This window comes from Mesoplodon densirostris, chromosome 5 (assembly GCF_025265405.1).
Source record: "Mesoplodon densirostris isolate mMesDen1 chromosome 5, mMesDen1 primary haplotype, whole genome shotgun sequence".
NCBI classification, from domain to species: Eukaryota; Metazoa; Chordata; class Mammalia; order Artiodactyla; family Ziphiidae; genus Mesoplodon; species Mesoplodon densirostris.
Window position 1 is genome coordinate 93,134,533 of NC_082665.1, and position 22,237 is coordinate 93,156,769.

Consider the following 22,237-nt stretch of genomic DNA (forward strand, 5'->3'; position numbering starts at 1 on the left):
TAAACTAGTTTTGCAGTTTGATTTCATGTCTTGAAAACCTTAGTTACAAAAAAAATCTTTAGGAAAAATCATGTGTTTACTTCTGAGCATAATCATTCCTTGGAGTTATATTCTTATAAAATGATAATGAATATTAAATTATTTTCCTTCAGTCACAGTGAGAGCATTTTGCTTTGTAGTTGAAATAGGTGGTGTGTATAGGTCTTCATTTTTCTTTAGGCAGTTTCCCACCTAAGTGTTAGACTAAAGATGTTAAATTTTTCTAACTGTGAAAAAGTACACTTTCTGTATACTGACACATTTTGTTAAACATGGCTTGTTTGCTTCTTTATAGTATTCCTTGTTAAGTGGACAGAAATGTGGCTGTTTGATGTTAATGCAACTCTATCAAGGCTGCAGTCAGTCAGTTTAAGTTTCCTCCTAGCAAGTGTTCATTGATTTAAGTGCCTGGGTGTTTTCCCCTCACATTTTCAGAGCTCTTCTGCTTTATTTCCCCAAAAGGGATGCATAATTATAACTTCTGAGCTTCTTAATCACCAGTAGCATTAATACCTATTTGGGGATATGATAATGGTACCAAAAGTGTTTTTCAGAAATAAAAATGATTTAACCTTTACTGTTCTGATAATGCCCAGGCACTCAATATTTATCCTTAAGCTCTTTATAATATATGTACTGTGTCTAACCTTTAAGACATTTGGAGCATGGCAGGAAAGTCCTTCTTATCGATATGTATGGATTCTTAAAGAATGTTAGTACAAATTTTTATAAATATTTGGTGGTCCCTGGGGGAAAATGTCATTCTTACTATGGTTAGAAAGCAAGTTAGAAATTTCAGCTCTTTTACTATTCAAGGTTGTATACTTTAAACAAAAAATCAAAAGACTGCCACTTACATTTCTCAGAATAATAGATGGCTGTCTTTGTTGACTAACATTATTCTTATGCCAGAGCATGGAAAATTGTTTACATTAGTCATTGGAATCGTGATTTAAAAAACAAAAAACAAAAAACTTCAAGTTTGCTATGCTACTGTAAATAGAAGCATGAAGCTTTTGGATAATGTAGGATTTATTGTGGAGTGGGTATAAATTGACTTAACTAATAAGCAAGATTGAATTAACAAACTGAGTCCAGATAATGCATTTGTGATTGTAAAGTCAATGTATTAAATAGGTTGTTTTTCCTTTTCCCTCCCACTGATTTCTTTAATTTTCAAACTATATGGCCTTCTAGATGACTTTCATTGAAATAATTTGGATTTAGCCAAATACTATCAAAAAGTAATAAATTTTAATATATCACATTAAAATTATGCAGTGGTGATGGGTTTTAATGTTTTCCCCCCTTCTGGTTTTACATTATGAGTACCAGTTAGCTGCTAACTATAGAAAAATCATCTTGTATCTTTTGTAAATTGAATTTTCTTTTTTGAATCTTTATGAGGAATTGGAAAACAATAAGTACAGTTGATCATCATTATTCATGTAGTTAGGTTCTGTAAAGTCACCACCAACACAGAATTAACAAATACTGAATCATTGCTCCTCGGGGAAATACTGGGGTTATTGTGTGAGCTTCTGGCCACATTTTCACTAGCTAATCCATACATAAATTTGTTTTAGGTGTCTTTCTGTTTTGTTGAGTTAACTAACATTGAACTCATGGTCAACAGCACCATAACTTCAGGCCCAACCCAAGCTTATCTAACACACGTGCTTTCTCCATATGGTCTATTACAGCCTTCTAGTACTTAGGAACACTAGACAGCATTTCAGCACTACATTTGGAGACCACTTTAAACAATAACATCACCAGTAAAACACAAAAATGCAAAAAACAATGCACTAAATAGAGAAAAGGATGCTTGTTTAAGAGAGCTGAACCAAGGACACAGCATGTCAACTTGTCACCCTCAACTGGGAACATATGCATTGGACAAGTCAAATTTTTCACCTCTCTATGCATGATTGTGAAAGCACCACAAAAGTTTTAAACCACAGGCAAATTTACAAATACAGAATCCACAAAAAAGGAACAGCTGTACTTAATTGTATTATAAAGCTGTGGACATATCTGTCTGATCTACAGAATAGGATTTATTGCTGAATCATGCTCCAGTATTTCCATAACATTTTAAATATCCATTCTGTCTGAAAGTAAATGCTTAGTTCCTAATTTTATGTAGTAGTTTCCTTTTACTCTTTGTTTTAGCAGTATTTCAGTTCTTTGTCCATTTGTTCAGTAATACCAAACACAACGTGCCAGAATTTTAGGTGTAGCCATGAATTTTTTAAAAAGTTTTGCGGGGCTTCCCTGGTGGTTCAGTGGTTGAGAGTCCGCCTGCCAATGCAGGGGACACGGGTTCGTGACCCGGTTCTGGAAGATCCCACATGCCGCGGAGCGGCTGGGCCCGTGAGTCATGGCTGCTGAGCCTGCACGTCCGGAGCCTGTGCTCCGCAACGGGAGAGACCACAACAGTGAGGGGCCCACGTACCACAAAAAAAAAAAAAGTTTGGCCCTCTTGGACCATCAGATAGTGTGAAAAGTGCTATGGTAGGGATTTGCCAAATGTGCTGGATATCTCTACCTCTCCAGTTCCACTCTGCTCTCTGCCCTCAAGAGACTTATGAGTACACCACAGCAGTGGGCTGCTTCGCCTCCTGGCTTCTGGGTGGGTGTGGCTAAGGAGTGTCCTAGCTGGAGATCTGAGGATGGTCAGGGTAACCTCTTCTTTCTGCTCTCCCACTATGGGCTCCCTCAATAGTCAAAGGTTACCACTTCCTCTAAACTTCTCTTCACTCCTTTCCTTCGAGTTGCCACTTCCTGTTCTCTTCCCTTCTGGCCAAGGGGTGATGTCAGCTCTGCTGATACTAGCCTGGAGTTGTTGAAGCTATTGTCCCTCCTCTTGTGGCTCCCCTACACCCCACATCTTTGTTAGTATCTCCTCAGAGTGTCTTAATTTAAGAACCATCTGCTTCCTATTGGGAACCAAGACCAGTAAACCAGAGAAATTCCTAGAGAACAATTCTGATGAAGAGTTTACCTCTTTGACAGGTCCTTGTCCCCAAACATTATTAGAAAGTATCTCACAACCTTACAGAGCATGCCCTAAGAATTTCGTTTTGTTTTTATTTTTGTTTTCTGGGGGGGAGGGGTTGAATTTTATTTTATTTATTTCTTATACAACAGGTTCTTATTAGTTATCTATTTTATACATATTAGTGTCAACCTCCCAATTCATCCCACCACCACCACCCCTGCCCCCGCTTTACCCCCTTGGTGACCATACGTTTGTTCTCTACATTTGTATCCTATTTCTGCCTTGCAAACCAGTTCATCTGTACCATTTTTCTAGATTCCACATATATGAGTTAATATACAATATTTGTTTTTCTCTTTCTGACTTACTTCACTCTGTATGACAATCTCTAGGTCCATCCACGTCTCTACAAATGACCCAATTTTGTTCCTTTTTATGGCTGAGTAATATTCCATTGTATATATGTACCACATCTTCTTTACCCATTCATCTGTCAGTGGGCATTTAGGTTGTTTCCATGACCTTGGTATTGTAAGTAGTGCTGCAATGAACATTGGGGTGCATGTCTCTTTTTGAATTATGGTTCTCTTGGATAAATGCCCAGTAGTGGGATTGCTGGATCATATGGTAATTCCATTTTTAGTTTTTTAAGGAACCTCCATACTGTTCTCCATAGTGGCTGTATCAATTTACATTCCCACCAACAGTGCAAGAGGGTTCCCTTTTCTCCACACGCTCTCCAGCATTTGTTGTTTGTAGATTTTCTGCCCGACAAGTTTTGATAACCAAAATCCTATTCTGGTAGATACCTATGCAGATAACCACACAAAGAAACAAATTTGTCTTCTTTAGCAAGCTCCTAAGCCAATGTCTCCAGCATTTAGTTATAAGTTTTTGAGTAGGTCCAAATGCATTTACTCCACTCTTCTAGCCCAGAGACCCTCTGAAACTAAAGTAAATCACACATAGGTCTGTAGTTTTTGGGTTGTCCAAAAGGCTCCTCATCTCTATTTCAGCATGGCATTAGAAAGAGTCAAGTGGGCTAAGGTTCTCTGGAGTCAAATCATCACACTTTGGTCTCATCTTGTTTTAAGTGAATACCTAGATCACTTCAACTTTTTGTGCCATGGATCCTTTCTCTGAATAATGTTTTTAAGTGCAGGAAATAAAATGCATAGCATTACAAAACCAATTATGTTGAAGTGTAAGTTATCAAAATATGTATGTGTGTGGTACAGTAATATATGTTCATTTAATAACCAGATCTAGCAGAGTTTAATAACTGCTATGACATTGAAGTAGCATGAACAATATATTGAGATCTCTGCAACTGTAATGTGATATGAAAAGACCTGATTTCTGTTAGTGGCGAAGTCACGTTACTGCCTAAAACAACTCTGCATTGTTGTATGCGTTTATAATCAAAGGAAATACTAAATTTCAGTTACGGTCTAGTGAAAAAAAAATAATTTTTTTCCCATCCAAGTTCACATATCCTCTGAATTTTATCAAATCCCTTAGAGGTCTGTGGACTCCAAGGTAAGACCCCTTTACCTAGCTAATCAGATACACCAATATCAAGTGAGACTATAACATATTCAAAGGCCAATGATACTTAATTTAGCATAATTTAGTATTTAATGTGATTCACAGCTCATGTCTACTTCATTAACACACATTTAGCAAGTTCCATGGTGGGACAGCCTTTGGGACCAGCCAGATGCTGTGCTGTTGCCGTGATCATACCTGTGCACTGCTTCACGTGTAGCAAGATCGCCAGCAACAAGTGGGAGGCCTGCCTGGGGCTGCTGCAAGCCCAGTACACCCAGGAGGACTCCCTGCAGTGCTGCATGCCACTGGCCCACGTGGACCTGCCTGAGAAGCTGCTCAATTATGCACCCCTGCAGAAGTGATGGCTCTGGAGCCCAGTCATGGTTTGCCTAAAATCTCTTCCTTTGAGGAACACTCCTTCCTCTTCTGTAGTCTCCTCATTCCATTCTAGGGTGACTGGCCCCATGGAAGAGCACATGACCCAACCCAGACCAATCCAAGTCCTCTCTTCAGGATCTAGAGTTCTAAGGACCAAGTGGGCCTGGAGACACCAATGGCTGTGTTTCCTTCAGGTGGACCAAGCCTGCCTAGAAAGAAAACCAACGTGAAAAAAGCAGAACCAGGAAAGAAGACAATGCCATCTTGGAACTCCTAGATCTAGCCTTGCCTGGATTTTTCAGTTACATGAGTGAACAAATTCCTCATTTTTGCTTAAACTATTTTGTGAGGCTTCTGTCCCTTGGAACTGAAAGATGACCGACTTACACGGGATAATAAGAATGAACAGTGACCCTGAAGTACCTTTGGAGGGAATTAAAGTGGGGAAGTGCCACAATCAAATTTGCATCTTAGACTATACTAACCACATGGAAATGGGCTCATGAGGGGCAAGTCTAGAGGGAAGGAGAAGATGTGGCTCTTGGAGCGACCATCAGATTCTCTGAATATTTCTAATAGTTCTTAAATTTACGTGTTCTAACCAAAACTTCCCTCTTGTTTTAAAATAGAGATTATTTTCTTATTACAGAAAACTCAGAAAATACTTAAAAGCAAAAATAAGGAAACAGAAAACCCCCAAATCTACCCTGCAGGGACAACCACTGTTAAAACTTAACGTTTATACTTCTAAACTCTTAGCTGTGTAACCGTGTGTTTACTGAGGTGGGAAAATGTATTAAATAAGTGCAAGTACCTTGCACTTAGAATATGCAAAAATTGCTGATCTGGAAAAAGAACATGTGCGAAACAACAGACTTAACATTTTTTCCAGAAGAACAAATCATTGACCAGCTTATGATTTTAAAGTGTATTTCTGTTCATCAACTTCAAGATTCAAATTGTGAACTTAATGTTAACCTGAGACTAAGTATATGCCAAATGCATGTTACAAAGATTTCACATTAGGATGTGTTTGATGATCAACATAAGAGGGATTTAGATGAGGAGGATTTAATGGTTAACTTACCCATATCTTTACCTCTTACAATTATAGCAGTTTGTACTGAAAAGAAAAAGTAAAGATTACTAACAAATTAGTCTACAACTGAAGAAAATAGCAATGAGTATGTAGAAACTGGTCTGCATTTATTGAATATATAGTCTATACAATATCTGTCAGACTTCACGACTAGAAAGAGCTGTTAGATGCTGCACAAGTAAGACAGATCACATCTCCATCCCTGCTCTCTAGTTGCATATGCTCTGCAAGGTTTACAAGACTGAAACTCTTAATAACTTTGTTCTCACTGTTTAGTAGAACCCTCAGAGTTCCCCACTTCTCAAACTCCTATACATTTGCTTCTACCTCACCTTCCAGCCTGCCTCCAATTCAGTCTCTTTCCTAAAGACAGATTGTAAATTTTATTTCTTAAAAACAGCATATGCAAGGACTCTGAAGATGTCTAGTGATTCCCTCAGGCTCCAACCAAAGTGACTTATTAAATAACAGTACTGGAAGGCGGCACGGAATGTTTGTTTTAAAGTTTCCATCAATGCCAAGGCACAATTATAAACAGTTTCCCTATAGCAAGGGGATCGATTCTTGGGAAATAAGCTCAAATTTTCAGCCCCATTGCCTACTCACATTCTTTTTTTTTTTTTTTTCTGGCCATGCCGCTTGGCTTGCGAGCTCTTAGTTCCCCTACCAGGCAGTGAAAGTGCTGAGTCCTAACCACTGGACCGCCAGGGAATTCCCCCAACTCACAGTCTTTATTCCACGCTATACAGATTAAGAGAAGTAGACTGCTTTTCCACGAGGCAATTACAGTTTTCTGCAGCACTCAGGAAGTTGGTCATCTGAAGAATCTTGAAACTGGGAGACCCGATCCACCTTCCCTTCTTCGTTCGGCCAACTGAACTCCTACTATGTACCAAACAAGGAAGATACAACATAAGGAACCTGTAGTCCCTGCCCCCAAGCAGCTCACAGTCCAGGAAGGAGCATGCAGCAAGCCTCTGCCCATACAAGAGCAAATACGGTGCAGAAGGAGATCAATCCTCTACCCTAAGAGCACAATCTCTGCCACCTGAAAGTTTCCAGCCTTGTGGGGGAAGATAAGGCAAATACAGAGTCAAACCCTATGTGCCATGGAGACAAAACATTGGTGCTGCAGGGCTTAGATCATGAAGGAAAGACTGGGGAGGTAAAAAAGGAAGACGATTGGGGTAGCACTTCTGTGACAAGCAAGGGTTTTACCGTTGCAATCACTCATTCCCTGTGCTTCCTTTTTACCATCAACAGATGTTTTCCAGAATTGGGAATATTGCCCTCCAGGAGTTTACAAATTCAAGTGAAAAATAAACCGCGAACTGTTGGAGTAGAAAGGAAAGGAACAAAAGAATAACTCCTTGGGCCTCTGTGATGGAGGCTTCTAGTACACAGCCTTAACATCTGGGACAATGTCAAACAAGCATTCCACTTATCTCTTAAGTATCTTGTGCTTATCATAGTTAAACCTGCTTAAAATAAAATCCACCAGGATGCTCATTTTGTTTACCCTATGCTGCACTACAAAGAGGAAGCAACCCAAGACATTGTTCTGTGCTGCTGAGAACAATTCCATTTCCTTCCTGTTGGCTGATTTTATTTTTCTTGATACAACATGTAATTATGGGAATGCTTTTCAAACAGATTTGTACTATAAAATTCAGTCTCTCCTGCAGCAACATAAGATCCTCCTGCAGATCAAGGCAGCCAAGAATGGTGCATTTAGAGAAGGGGGTTTGCTTTAATGTTGTGTGTGACCAACTTCCTGTTGCCTTTTAATGTTCTCTTGCTGGAACAGCTCAACTGGATAATTAAGAAATGCACACATGCACAGGAAATCTTTTGAAATAAAATTTTGAAATAAACTAACATATCTGAAGAAAAGTATACAAATCATAAGTGTATGGCTCAGTGAATTGTCACAGTGAACACACCCACGTGACATCAGTCAGACCAAGAAGTAGAACACCAGCACCCAGAAACCCCCGTGCCGCCCCCAGCCACCTGACTCTTCCCTTCCCCACCATGCTCACTTCTGCCTGTTTTTAACATCATATAAAATGGAACTATCTTATGTACTCTTTTATGCTGGACTTTTCAACGTTGGGAGATCCATATTGTATGTAGCAACAGTTCCGTCACTTTGCACAGATGATTAATCACATCCTGGATGGGAGAGAGAACCACACAGATGAGTGGAGGTTTCCCTCAGACTGGGACTCCAAGTGCTATGCCATTGCCTCGTCTCCCCAGTCTAACACTGGATGAACAGAGCCACCACTATCCACTGAGGGTGGATTCCTGGCTGGGAGAGCAGTTTCCTGAGAACTCTCTGACCATTAAACCTTAGTCCCTATTAAGAATTCTTCTGTTCCCTTCACTGTGAGTTCAACTAGTATTTGCTGAGCGCCCCCCATGTGTAAAACCCTGTGCTGTGTGAATGCTGCAGGGATAACAGTCCCAAGAAGGAGCAATGAGACAGTACACCAATAACTGTCATTCAAGGGCGCAATCTGATTAGAGGTGATAAGAGAAATACAAGGTACTTTGGGAGTTTTAAAGTCGGAGGAGATCACACTCAGGGATCAGAAAAAGACTTTGCAATAGTGTTCAAGACTTGGAGGCCCAATGGGATCAATAGGACGATCTGTGGAAAGACTCCAGGCCAAGGCTATCTGCTGAGTAAAAACAAAAAACAAAGACAGAGGGCTTCCCTGGTGGCGCAGTGGTTGAGAGTCCGCCTGCCGATGCAGGGGACACGGGTTCGTGCCCCGGTCCGGGAGGATCCCACGTGCCATGGAGCGGCTGGGCCCGTGAGTCATGGCCGCTGAGCCTGTGCGTCCGGAGCCTGTGCTCCGCAAGGGGAGGGGCCACAACAGTGAGAGGCCCGCGTAACAAAAAAAAAACAAAGACAGATAAGGATCACTTTGTGGAGAGTAGTAAGTGACCCAGTTGTCTTAATCATAGGGAATATTGGGAATTGAGGGGTTTTTAAAAGTATAGTTGATTTACAATGTTGTGTTCATTACTGCTGTACAGCAAAGTGATTCAGTTATACATATATATACACATTCTTTTACATTATGGTTTATTGAATATAGTTCTCTGTGCTATATGGTAGGACCTTGTTGTTTATCAGGAATTGAGTCTTGAAAGCCAGAAGGAAATCATTTTGCAGGAGGCCTTAGATGTCAAGGTAAGGAAGAAATTTATTCCAGTGGCTTTTTCCACTGGCTTCTGCCCTTTAGCCTACAAGGGTGCTCAGACCTCCCTTTTCTAACAACTTCTGTACACTTTTCTTCTAAGTATTTTTATTCCTCCCTTCACTCCTCGTCTTTTTTTTTTGGCGGTACACGGGCCTCTCACTGTCGTGGCCTCTCCCGTTGTGGAGCACAGGCTCGGGACGCGCAGGCTCAGCGGCCATGGCTCACGGGCCCAGTCGCTCCGTGGCATGTGGGATCTTCCCGGACCGGGGCATGAACCCATGTCCCCTGCATCGGCAGTCGGACTCAACCTCTGCGCCACCAGGGAAGACCTCCTCGTCCTTTTTAAGAGTCTTATTCTCCACTTCAGTTTAACCCACTGCCAGCTGGTTTCTATACCGAACATTCTTCCAAAATTACTATTGCTGAGATTTCTGTATCTCCATCCGTACAGGGCTGCACCCCTTACTGGCTTCAAGTCACAATTGGCCCAACTGGAAATCCAGTCATCCACAGTCCCCATATATAATCAGCCACCAAATTCTGTCCATTCTATTTCAAAAGTGCCCCTTTACTTACTGAAATATTTAAAAGACCTCTTGACTGCCATTCTGCTTACTGATTAGCATCGAAGATCTGGACTGGGTTTGACTGCTGGAGCCACAGCCTAGAGAGACAGAAAGGGAAAAGGGAATCCTATGTGGGAGCTCACCAGCTTCTGTACTTCAGGGTCTTCAAGAGCATCTTCTTTTTCTTCTCTTTTTAAAGTTTAATTTTGTATTATATTCACCTGGTTCAAAAATCATAAGTTATAAAGGGTATACAAAATGTCTCTCTTGGGCTTCCCTGGTGGTGCAGTGGTTAAGAGTCCGCCTGCCGATGCAGGGGACACAGGTTCCTGCCCCGGTCCGGGAAGATCCCACATGCCGTGGAGCGGCTGGGCCCGTGAGCCATGGCCGCTGAGCCTGCGCGTCCCGAGCCTGTGCTCCACAACGGGAAAGGCCACAGCACTGGGAGGCCCGCGTACCACAAAAAAAAAAAAAAAAAAAAACTCTCTCTTAACTTTGCATCTGCCCAGTTTATCCTCCCACTCCACCCCCTCCCCTATAGATATCCTTCCAGAGTTTCTTTATGCATATATAATAAAGTATGAATAAAAGTTCTTATTTTCACTCCCTCCCACCCTTTGTTTCTACCCTAAAGGCACACACTATATCCTCTCTTCGGTATCTTACTTTTTGCCACTTAACAAACATGTGCTGGTAAAACTTTCCATATCATTGAATAGTAGAGAGCTGCCTTATATTTTTAATTTTTATTTTATATAGGAGTATAGTTGATTTACGTTATATTAGCTTCAGGTGTACAGCAAAGTGATTCAGTTATACATATATATGTATCTATTCTTTTTCAGAGTCTTTTCCCATATAGGTTATTACACAGTATTGAGCAGAGTTCCCTGTGCTATACAGTAGGTCCTGGTTGGCTATCTATTTTATGTATAGTAGTGTGTGTATGTGTGAATCCCAATCTCCCAATTTATCCCTCCCTCAACCTTTCCCCTTTGGTAACCATAAGTTTGTTTTCTAAGTCTGTGAGTCTGTTTCTGTTTTGTAAATAAGTTCATTTGTATCAATTTTTTTAGAATCCCTATATAAGTGATATCATATATTTGTCTTTCTCTGTCTGAATTCCTTCACTTAGTATGATAATCTCCAGGTCCATCCATGTTGCTACAAATTGCATTATTTCATTCTTTTTAATGGCTAATATTCCATTGTATATATGTACCACATCTTTATCCATTCATCTGTCAGTGGACATTTAGGTTCTTTCCACGTCTTGGCTGCCACTCCCTTCTGGCTTGTAGAGTTTCTGCTGAGAGATCAGCTGTTATCCTGATGGGGATTCCCTTGTGTGTTATTTGTTTTTTTTTTGCCTTGCTGCTTTTAATATGATTTCTTTGTGTTTAATTTTTGACAGTTTGATTAATATGTGTCTTGGCGTATTTCTCCTTGGATTTATTCTGTATGGGACTCTCTGTGCCTCCTGGACTTGATTAACTATTTCCTTTCCCATATTAGGGAAGTTTTCAACTATAATCTCTTCAAATATTTTCTCAGTCCCTTTCTTTTTCTCTTCTTCTTCTGGAACCCCTATAATTCGAATGTTGGTGCATTTAATGTTGTCCCAGAGGTCTCTGAGACTGTCCTCTGTTCCTTTCATTCTTTTTTCTTTATTTTGCTGTACAGCAGTTATTTCCACTATTTTATCTTCCACCTCACTTATCCGTTCTTCTGCCTCAGTTATTCTGCTATTGATCCCATCGAGAGTATTTTTTATTTCATTTATTGTGTTTTTAATCGATGCTTGATTCATCTTTAGTTCTTCTAGGTCCTTGTTAACTGTTTCTTGCATTTTGTCTATTCTATTTCCAAGATTTTGGATCTTGGAAATAGAATCTTGGATCATCTTTACCATCATTATTCTGAATTCTTTTTCAGGTAGACTGCCTATTACCTCTTCATTTGTTAGGTCTGGTGGGTTTTTATCTTGCTCCTTCTCCTGCTGTGTGTTTTTCTGTCTTCTCATTTTGCTTATGTTACTGTGTTTGGGGTCTCCTTTTTGCAGGCTGAAGGTTCGTAGTTCCCGTTGTTTTTGGTGTCTGTCCCCAGTGGCTAAGGTTGGTTTAGTGGGTTGTGTAGGCTTCCTGGTGGAGGGGACTAGTGCCTGTGTTCTGGTGGATGAGGCTGGATCTTGTCTTTCTGGTGGGCAGGTCCACGTCTGGTGGTGTGTTTTGGGGTGTCTGCGGACTTTTTATGATTTTCGGCCACCTCTCTGTTAATGGGTGGCATTGTGTTCCTGTCTTGCTAGTTGTTTGGCATAGGGTGTCCAGCACTGTAGCTTGCTGGTCGTTGAGTGAAGCTGGGTGCTGGTGTTGAGATGGATATCTCTGGAAGATTTTCGCCGTTTGATATTATGTGGAGCTGGGAGGTCTCTTGTGTACCAGTGTCCTGAAGTTGGCTCTCCCACCTCAGAGGCACAGCACTGACTCCTGGCTCCTCAATTTGGGATGATTTGTTGACTATTCATGTATTCCACAGATTCAGGGTACATCAAGTTGATTGTGGAGCTTTAATCCGCTGCTTCTGAGGCTGCTGGGAGAGGTTTCCCTTTCTCTTCTTTGTTCTCATAGCTCCTGGGTCTCAGCTTTGGGTTTGGCCCCGCCTCTGCGTGTAGGTCGCCGGAGGGCGTCTGTTTTTCGCTCAGACAGGACAGGGTTAAAGGAGCAGCCTCTTCGGGGACTCTGGCTCACTCAGGCTGGGCGGGAGGGAGGGGCACGGAGTGCGGGGCGAGCCTGCAGCGGCAGAGGTCGGCGTGACGTTGCACCAGCCTGAGGCGCGCCGTGCGTTCTCCCAGGGAAGCTGCCCCTGGATCCCGGGACCCCGGCAGTGGCGGGCTGCACAGGCTCCCGGAAGGGCGGTGTGGACAGTGACCTGTGCTCGCACACAGGCTTCTTGGCGGCGGCAGCAGCAGCCCCAGCGTCCCACGCCCGTCTCTGGGCTCCGCGCTTTCAGCCGCGACTCGCGCCCGTCTGTGGAGCCCCTTTAAGCAGCGCTCTTAATCCCCTCTCCTCGCGCACCAGGAAACCAAGAGGGAAGAAAAGGTCTCTTGCCTCTTCGGCAGCTCCAGAGTTTTGCCGGACTCCCTCCCGGCTAGCTGTGGCACATTAGCCCCCTTCAGGCTGAGTTCTCGCCGCCAGCCCCAGTCCTCTCCCTGCGCTCTGACCGAAGCCCGAGCCTCAGCTTCCAGCGCCGCCCGCCCCGGCGGGTGAGCAGACAAGCCTCTCGGGCTGGTGAGTGCCGCTCGGCACCGCTCCTCTGTGCGGGAATCTCTCCGCTTTGCCCTACTCAGGTATGTGGGGAGTTTCTTGCCTTTTGGGAGGTCTGGGGTCTTCTGCCAGCGTTCAGTAGGTGTTCTGTAGGAGTTGTTCCACGTGTAGCTGTATTTCTGGTGTATCCGTGGGGAGGAAGGTGATCTCTGCGTCTTACTCTTCCGCCATCTTACCCGGAAGTGACTCATTGTAATTTTGATTTGCATTTCTCTAATAATTCGTGATATTGAGCATCTTTTCATGTGCCTGTTGGCCATCTGTATGTCATCTTTGGGGAAATGTTTATTTAGGTGTTCTGCCCATTTTCCTATTGGGTTGTTTTTTTTTATTGTTGAGTTGTATGAGCTATTTGTATATTTTGGAAATTAAGCCCTGTCGGTTGCATCATTTGCAAATATTTTCTCCCATTCTGTAAGTTGTCTTTTCATTTTGTTTATGGTTGCCTTTGCTGTATAAAAGCTTGTAAGTGTGATTAGGTCCCATTTGTTTATTTTTGCTTTCATTTTTATTGCCTTCGGAGACTGACCTAAGAAAACATCGGTATGATTTATGTCAGAGAATGTTTTGCCTATGTTCTCTTCTAGGAGTTTTATGGTGTCATGTCTTACGTTTAAGTCTTTAAGCCATTTTGAGTTCATTTTTGCATATGGTGTGAGGGTGTGTTCTAACCTCATTGATTTACTGCAGCTGTCCAACGTTCCCAACACCTCTTGCTGAAGAGATGTCTTTTCTCCATTGTATATTCTTTAGGTGCTTCATTTTTTGAGTACAGCAGGTTTGAGAGCAATTTGCTAGAAATACTAACCAGTTCTTATCTTTTCTCTATTACAAATCAGCTATAAGAATAACTGAAATGTAAACACACATAAAAGATGATTACTCCACATGAGAAAACAGGATGCTGCCACTTTTCAGAATAAATGCCTACTGGGGGTAGAGTGGCAAAAGTGTAGAAAAATCTGTTTGGGGGTTAACAGCAGGAAATCAGCAGACCTACAAAACTGATAGTGGTCAGAAACTTGGGAGTTTGGAGGACTGGGATGGAATGGCTGATTCAGGTGTAGCAAAAGGAAAATGTCACCATTGGCTAAAGGCAAATGCAGAAGTGGATCTGGTGTCCTCCAAAAGTGCAGAGCTGAGCTCTAGACATTAACTCTCTCTCACTTCCTAGACTGATGACTTGAAGTGATTGACTTGAAATATAATAAGCAGAAGCAAACTACAAATAGAAGAAATTTTTCTAAACCTGATAAAGAGTACCTACAAAAATCTATTACAAACATCACATTTAAAGATGAATTACTGAAAATTTTGCCACTAAGACTGGGAATGAAACAAGAGGGCCTCCTATTCAATATCATACTAGAAGTACCAGCTGATGCAATAAGGAAAGAAAAAGGAACAAAGGGTATAAGAATTGGAAAGAAAGAAATTTTATGACATGCTTATATACAAAGAAAATATAAAAGAATTTACAGACAAGCCACTGGAACTAGGAAAGCTACTGGATAAAGGTTAACAGAGATTAAAAACTCAATGGAATTTCTATATACAAACAACAAACAAGTAGAAATTGATTTAAATGATACCATTTACAATAGCATCAAAAAATGTAAATTACCTAGGATTAAATCTAACAAAATGTGCACAGAATGTTATTGTGCTGATATAACACTTCTCTACACTGAAAACTGAAAATATTAAGATTAACTAAGGCATATTAAGAAGACACAAATAAATGGATTAATATATAACATGTTCCTGAATTATGACAATATTATAAAGATTTCAGTTCTCCTCAAATTGATTTATGTGTTAAATTAAGTTCTAATCAGTATCCCAATAGGGATTTTTAAAATAGAAATTGACAGGCTGATTCTAAAATGTAGATGGAAATATAAGGGCCAAAAATAGCCATGACATCCTTGAAAAAGATTAATACTCACATGTTTATATTCACTTGATTTACAATAAAGATGATACTCCAGTCTGGTGGGGAGTGAATGTGAGTCAACTGGATATCTATATGGAAAAAAATATATTGACCTCCTACATCATGTCATACACAAAAATGAATTCCAGATGACTAAAGGTCTAAATATGAAAAGTAGAATAATAAAGGTTTATGAAGAAAGGAAAGGAGTATATCTTCATGACCTTGGGTATGTAAAAATTTCTTAAACAGGTCACCAAAAGCATGCAGACCATAAAGGGATAAAAATGATAAATTTAACTACAGTAAAAGTAAAAACTTCTGTTTATCAAAACTACTATTAAGAAGGTGAAAAAATAAGACACAGAGTAAGTGAAGATATATATAGTACTTATATCTGACTTGTATCCAGAATATATAAGGAACTCTTATGAATCAGTAAGAAAAAAGCAGATAACCCAAATAAAAAGTAAGCAAAAGATTTGAGCAAGCATTTCTCAAGTAAGCATCTGAAATGTTTCTCAAATAAACATGTGCAAACATGCTCAATATCAGTAGTCATCAAATTAAAACCACAGTGTGACACCACTACATAACCACTAGAATGGCTAAAATAAAAGACAGAAAATTCAAGTGTTGGTGAAGATGTGAAGCAAATGGAATTTTCATGCCTTGTCAGCAGGAGAATAAATAGATATAATAATTTCAGAAAGCTGTTTGACAATATCTTCTAAAGCTGAACACATGCCAACTCTATGACCTAACCATTCCACTCCTAGGAATATACCAAACAGAAATGCATCAAAAGATGTTTACAAATTTTTTTTAAGATGAATCCAAGCAGCATTATTTGTGATAGCTAAAAACTGGAACCAATACAAATGCCCATCAACAGTGGATGGATTGGATATACACATTGTGAGATATTCACACAATGGAATACTGTGCAGTAGTGAGACTGAATGAACTAAAACTACAGGCAACAATATGGATAAATCTCATGAACATAATGGTTGAGCAAAAGAAACCAGACACAAAAGAGTACATATTATACAATTCCATTCATATAAGTATCCAAAACAAGCAACACTAAGGTACACTCTTGGAGGTCAAAATAGTGGTACCCTTGATGAGGGGACAGTGACTGAAAGGGCAGGGGGCTCAAGGAGGTATTCTTTGGTGCTGGTGGTGTTCTGTTTTTCGATCTGTGTTCTGGTTACCCTAGTGTAATCAGTTTCTGAAAATTCATTGAGCTGTACATTTATGATATGTGCACTTTTCTATATGTAGATTATACTTCAATAAAAAGTAAAGCAAAAACAAAAATTGTGGAGTGTTAGAGAATATGAGAAAATAAGTCTTTTTTAAAAATTGAAGTGTAGTTGATTTACAATGTTGTGTTAATTTCTGCCGTACAGCAAAGTGATTGAGTTTTATATATATATATATTCTTTTCCATTATGGTTTACCATAGGATGCTAAATATATTTCTCTGTGTTATGCAGTAGGATCTTGTTGCTTATCCATCTCTAGCTACATCCATGTTGCTGCAAATGGCATTATTTTGTTCTTTTTTATGTCTGAGTTGTATTCCATTGTATATATGTACCACATCTTCTTTATCCATTCATCTGTTGATGGACATTTAGGTTTTTTCCATGTCTTGGCTATTGTGAATAGTGCTGCAGTGAACATAGGGGTGCATGTATCTGAGAAAAGAAGTCTTTAGTCAAAGGTTCTATGGGCTATTTACTTTGATATCTTTTATGTACTTTGAGATAATTGAGAAAAGAATGGACTGCTCCTTCCTTGAAGGTACTGGGCTCTAGATCATGCATCAGGCACTGGTAGAAGAAGACATATGCCTCCTTATCCTTAAAGGTACTCTTGCTTATGGCTTAGACCAGTGTGCTACTCAAAGTGTGGTCTGAGGAGTGGTGCTGGGCTGTAACGGTTTTATTACTAGATTACAAAAACAAAGAAAGCTTGTGCAAGAATGTAGTCAACATACTGCTTACTTCATCAAGAAAGTCTTTATCTGAAGAAAAGTCAGGTACTAAACAATGTGCTTAGTGATACAGTTGATTTATATTCTGTTGCAAACCTCATCTGATTGCAGACCAATAGCAGCAACAACAAAAAAGCCATAATATTATTTGAAAGTACACTGTGTTAAGTTAAAGATCTGTATTGTAAGCTTTAGGGCATCCACCAAAAAAAATTTTTAATGCATGATTAATAAGTCTAGTGAAGATTAAATAAAAACATAATAAATACTCAATTGATCAAATTAAAAAGCAGGGAAAGAAGGGGAAATGAATTAAGAACAGATCAGACAAACAGAAAGCAACTAGAAAGATGGTAGGTTTAAGGCTAACACTAAGAGTAAGTGGTCTAAGTAACCCCCCAAGTAAAAGGCAGAGGTTGCCAGATTGGATAAAAATAAAGTAATAGATAGGCTAAAAAGAAATGGATGGAAAAAGATATACCATGTGAGTGAAAATCAAAAGAAAGCTGTAGTGGCTTTATTATAACAAAGTGGACAACAATAAAGAGGGACATTACATGATGATAAAGGCATTAATTCATCAAGAAAACATAATCCCAAATGTGTATTCACCTAAGAACACCATTTCAAAATACAAGAAGCAAAAACTATTAGAACTGATAGGAGAAATACACTGTTCTACAAACACAATTAGAGACTTTAACACTATTGTCTCAGGACAAGTAGACAGAAAAATCAAAAAGGATATAAAACTGAATTACACTATCAACCTTTTTGACCTAATTTCCATTTATAGAACATGCTACCCAATCACATCAGAGTACATATTCTTTTCAAGTGCACATGAAACATTCATCAAGATACACCATATCCTAGGCCATAAAAAATGTTCTAAAAATTGAAATTGTACAAAATTTTCTGATCACAACAGTTAAAACATAAATATAAAATAGAAGGTATCTGATAAATCCCCAAATGTTTGGAAATTAAACAACATGCTTCTAAATAACCCATGGGCCTAAGAGGGTGGCAAATAGACAATCAGAAAATATTTTGAATCAAATGAAAATAAAGACAAAACATACGGGAATTTTGGGCATATAGCCAAAGCAGTGCTTAGAGAGAAATTTATAGTACTAAATGTTTACATTAGAAAAAGAGAAGGTTTTCAAATTAAGAACCTAAGCTTCTACCTTAAGAAACTAGAAACAAACAAATAAACTAATTCCAAATCAAGCAGAAAGAAACCATAAATAGAAAAAGTGATATCAATGAAAAGGACAGAGCAAAATCAATGAAACCAAAGTTCTCTGAAAATATTTTAAAAGGGTATACTTCTAGCCAAACTCATCAAGAAAAAGAAAAAAGACACAAATTACAAATATGAAAAACTACAGACCTTAAACAGATAGTAATTTTTTAGTTGTTTTATATAATAAATTGGATAAATTAGATGAAATGGACAGATTCCTTGAAAGATGCAAATGACCAAAGCCCACTCAAAAAGAAATAGGTAGGGAGGAGTCAAGAAGGCGGTGTGGGAAGACGTGGAGTTAGCATCTCCCCACAACTAGGGTACCTGCCGCCTGTTGGTGGGGAACTCTGACCACCAAGGATCGGTGCCCCTGAGGGAGGGGAGATCAGAAGAGGCAGGTGGGAGGGACTCTCCAGGAAGAGAGGAAAGGAGTGGAGGGTGATCGCCTGGCCCACTTGGGCCGGGGAGCCTGCTGAGCTCCCAAGCCGGTTCCCCCCACTCCAAAGCTCCATCCATGCTGTGTGGGTACTTGGGGGCATAGGAGGGAGGCCAGGGGGATCAGAAGAGGCAGGTGGGAGGAGCCCTTGGGGAGGAGTGGGAGAGGAGTGGAGAGTGATTGCCCCACCCACTCGGCCTGGGGAGCCTGCTGAGCTCCCAAGCTGGTCCCCTGCCCTCCAAGGTGCCCCCTCCCACCCCACCCCACCCCAACCCACATTGGTCCTGGGGGCATAGGAGGGAGGCCAGGAAGATCAGGAGAGGCAGGAGGGAGGGGCCCTCCTAGACCCCAGGCCTGAGGAGCAGGAGAGGAGGGTGTTTGCCCCACCCACTCAAGCCCAGGAAGACTGCTGGCCTCCCTGGTGAGGTCGCCTGCCCTCTGAGACCAGGGGTGGGGGGCACGCCTGGGCCCCTTCTGTTCCTTGAGCCTAAGCCCCAGCCCCCACAGCTCCCAGGGCCTTTTCCAGCCCTGTGGGTCCTGAGCACTGGCCCTGCCCACTGCCCAAAGCTCACCCTTGCTTAGGCCCTGCTCTCCACAGCCAAGGCCTTCCCCCCCACCACCCCGTTTGCTTTTCCTTCCTCTTTTTTACTACTGTGGCACCAATGTACCTTCCAGTTGTTGATTCACCTATATTTTTATTTTTACAGTCTTTCTAACATATCTGTTAGTTTCCTAGTCTAATTTTATTTTTTATTTTGTTTTTTTTGCCACCCCACGTGGCTTGTGGGATCTTGATTTGCAGTCCTGGGGTCACGTGGAAGCTCCTGCAGTGGGAGCTCTGAGTCTGAACAACTGGACTAACAGAGAACCTCAGACCCCAGGGAATATTCATCAGAGTGAGGTCTCACAGAGTTCCTCATCTCAGCACCAAGACCCAGCTCTACCCAATAGTGTACAAACTCCAGTGTTGGAAGCCTCAGGCCAAAAAACCAGTAAAACAGGAACACATTCCCACTCATTAAAAAAAAAAAAGAGAGACAGCAAAAAGTATGTCACAGATGAAGGAGCAAGGTAAAAACCTACAAGACCAAATAAACGAAGAGGAAATAGGCAATCTTCCTGAAAAAGAATTCAGAGTAATGATAGTAAAGATGATCCAGAATCTCGGAAATAGAATGGAGGCACAGACTGAGGAAATAAAAGAAATGTTTAACAAAGATCTAGAAGAACTAAAGAACAAACAAACAGAAATGAACAACATAATAACTGAAATGAAAAATACACTAGAAGGAATCAATAACAGAATAATGGAGGCAGAAGAACGAATAAGTGAGCTGGAAGACAAAATCGTGGAAATAACTGCCAAGAAGCAGAATAAAGAAAAAAGAATGAAAAGAAGACAATCTCAGAGACATCTGGGACAACACTAAATGCACCAACATTCAAATTATAGGGATCCCAGAAGAAGAAGAGAACAAGAAAGGGTCTGAGAAAATATTTGAAGAGATTATGGTGGCAAACTTCCCTCACATGGGAAAGGAAATTGTCACCCAAGTCCAGGAAGCACAGAGTCCCATACAGGATAAATCCTAGGAAAAACACACCAAGACACATATTAATCAAACTAACAAAAATTAAATTCAAAGAAAAAATATTAAAAGCAGCAAGGGAAAAACAAAAAATAACATGCAAAGGAATCCCCATAAGGTTATCAGCTGACTTTTCAGTGGAAACTCTGCAGGCCAGAAGGCAGTGGCAGTATATAGTTAAAGTGATGAAAGAGAAAAACCTACAACCAAGATTACTCTACCCAGCAAGGATCTCATTCAGATTCAATGGAGAAATCAAAAGCTTTTCAGACAAACAAAAGCTAAGAGAATTCAGCACCACCAAACCAGCTTTAAAACAAATGCTAAAGAAACTTCTCTAAGCGGGGAAACACAAGAGAAGAAAAAGACACACAAACACAAACACAAAACAATTAAGAAGATGGTAATAGGAACATACATATCAATAATAACCTTGAATGTAAATGGATTAAATGCCCCAACCAAAAGACACAGACTGGCTAAATGGATACAAAAACAAGACCTATATATATGCTGTCTACAAGAGAGCCACTTCAGACCTAGGGACACATACAGACTGAAAGTGAAGGGATGGAAAAAGATATTCCATGTAAATGGAAATCAAAAGAAAGCCAGGTAGCAATACTCATATCAGATAAAATAGACTTTAAAGTAAGGACTGTTTCAAGAGATAAGGAAGGACACTACATAATGATCAAAGAATCAATCCAAGAAGAAGATATAACAATTATAAATGTTTATGCACCCAACATAGGAGCACCTCAATACATAAGGCAAATGCTAACAACCATGAAAGGCAAAATTGACAATAACACAATAATAGTAGGAGACTTTAAAACACCCCTCTTACACCAATGGGCAGATCATCCAAACAGAAAATAAATAAGGAAACACAAGCTTTAAATGACACAATAGGTCAGATAGATCTAACTGATATTTATAGAACATTCCACCCAAAAGTGGCAGAATACACTTTCTTCTCAATTGCACATGGAACATTCTCCAGGATAGATCACATCTTGGGTCACAAATCAAGCCTCTGAAAACTTAAGAAAATTGAAATCATACGAGCATCTTTTCTGACCACAACACTATGAGATTGGAAATCAATTACAGGAAAAAAACTGTAAAAAACAAAAATGTATGGAGGCTAAACAGTGCACTGCTAAATAAACAAGAAATTACTGAAGAAATCAAAGGAGAAATTTAAAAATGCATAGAAACAAATGACAATGAAAATACGATGACCCAAAACCTATGGGACGCAACAAAAGCAGTTCTAAGAGGGAATTTTATAACAATTCAATCTCGCCTCAAGAAACAAGAAAAATCTCAAATAAACCATCTAACCCAACACTTAAAACAACTAGAGAAAGAAGAACAAAACCCAAAGTCAGTAGAAGGAAAGAAATCATAAAGATCAGAGCAGAAATAAATGAAATAGAAACAAAGAAAACAATACCAAAGATCAATAAAACTAAAAGGTGGTTCTTTGAGAAGATAAACAAAATTGATAAACCCTTAGCCAGACTTATCAAGAAAAAAAGGGAGAGGGTGCAAATCAATAAAATTAGAAATGAAAAAGAAATAACAAGTGACACTGCAGAAATACAAAGGATTATAAGAGACTAGTACAAACAACTATATGACAATAAAATGGACAACCACGAAGAAATGAACAAATTCTTGGAAAAGTACAATTTTCCAAGACTGAACCAGGAAGAAGTAGAAAATATAAACAGACCTATCACAAGTAATGAAATTGACACCGTATTTTAAAATCTTCCAATAAACAAAAATCCAGGACTAGATGGCTTCACAGGCAAATTCTATCAAAC

At 40.1% G+C, this 22,237-nt stretch overlaps 1 protein-coding gene across 1 annotated transcript; it reads left to right on the plus strand.

Moving 5' to 3' along the window:
- Positions 1-4,734: 4,734 nt before the first annotated feature.
- On the plus strand, positions 4,735-4,956 carry LOC132490494 (DNA-directed RNA polymerases I, II, and III subunit RPABC5-like). Its single transcript, XM_060098836.1, has one exon. It carries the CDS (start codon positions 4,735-4,737, stop codon positions 4,954-4,956), a length of 222 nt encoding a protein of 73 aa, XP_059954819.1.
- Positions 4,957-22,237: the final 17,281 nt, after the last annotated feature.

Coding starts and splice junctions, on each gene's coding strand:
- LOC132490494 (XM_060098836.1), top strand. CDS start 4,735: ATGGTGGGACAGCCTTTGGGACCAGCCAGATGCTGTGCTGTTGCCGTG.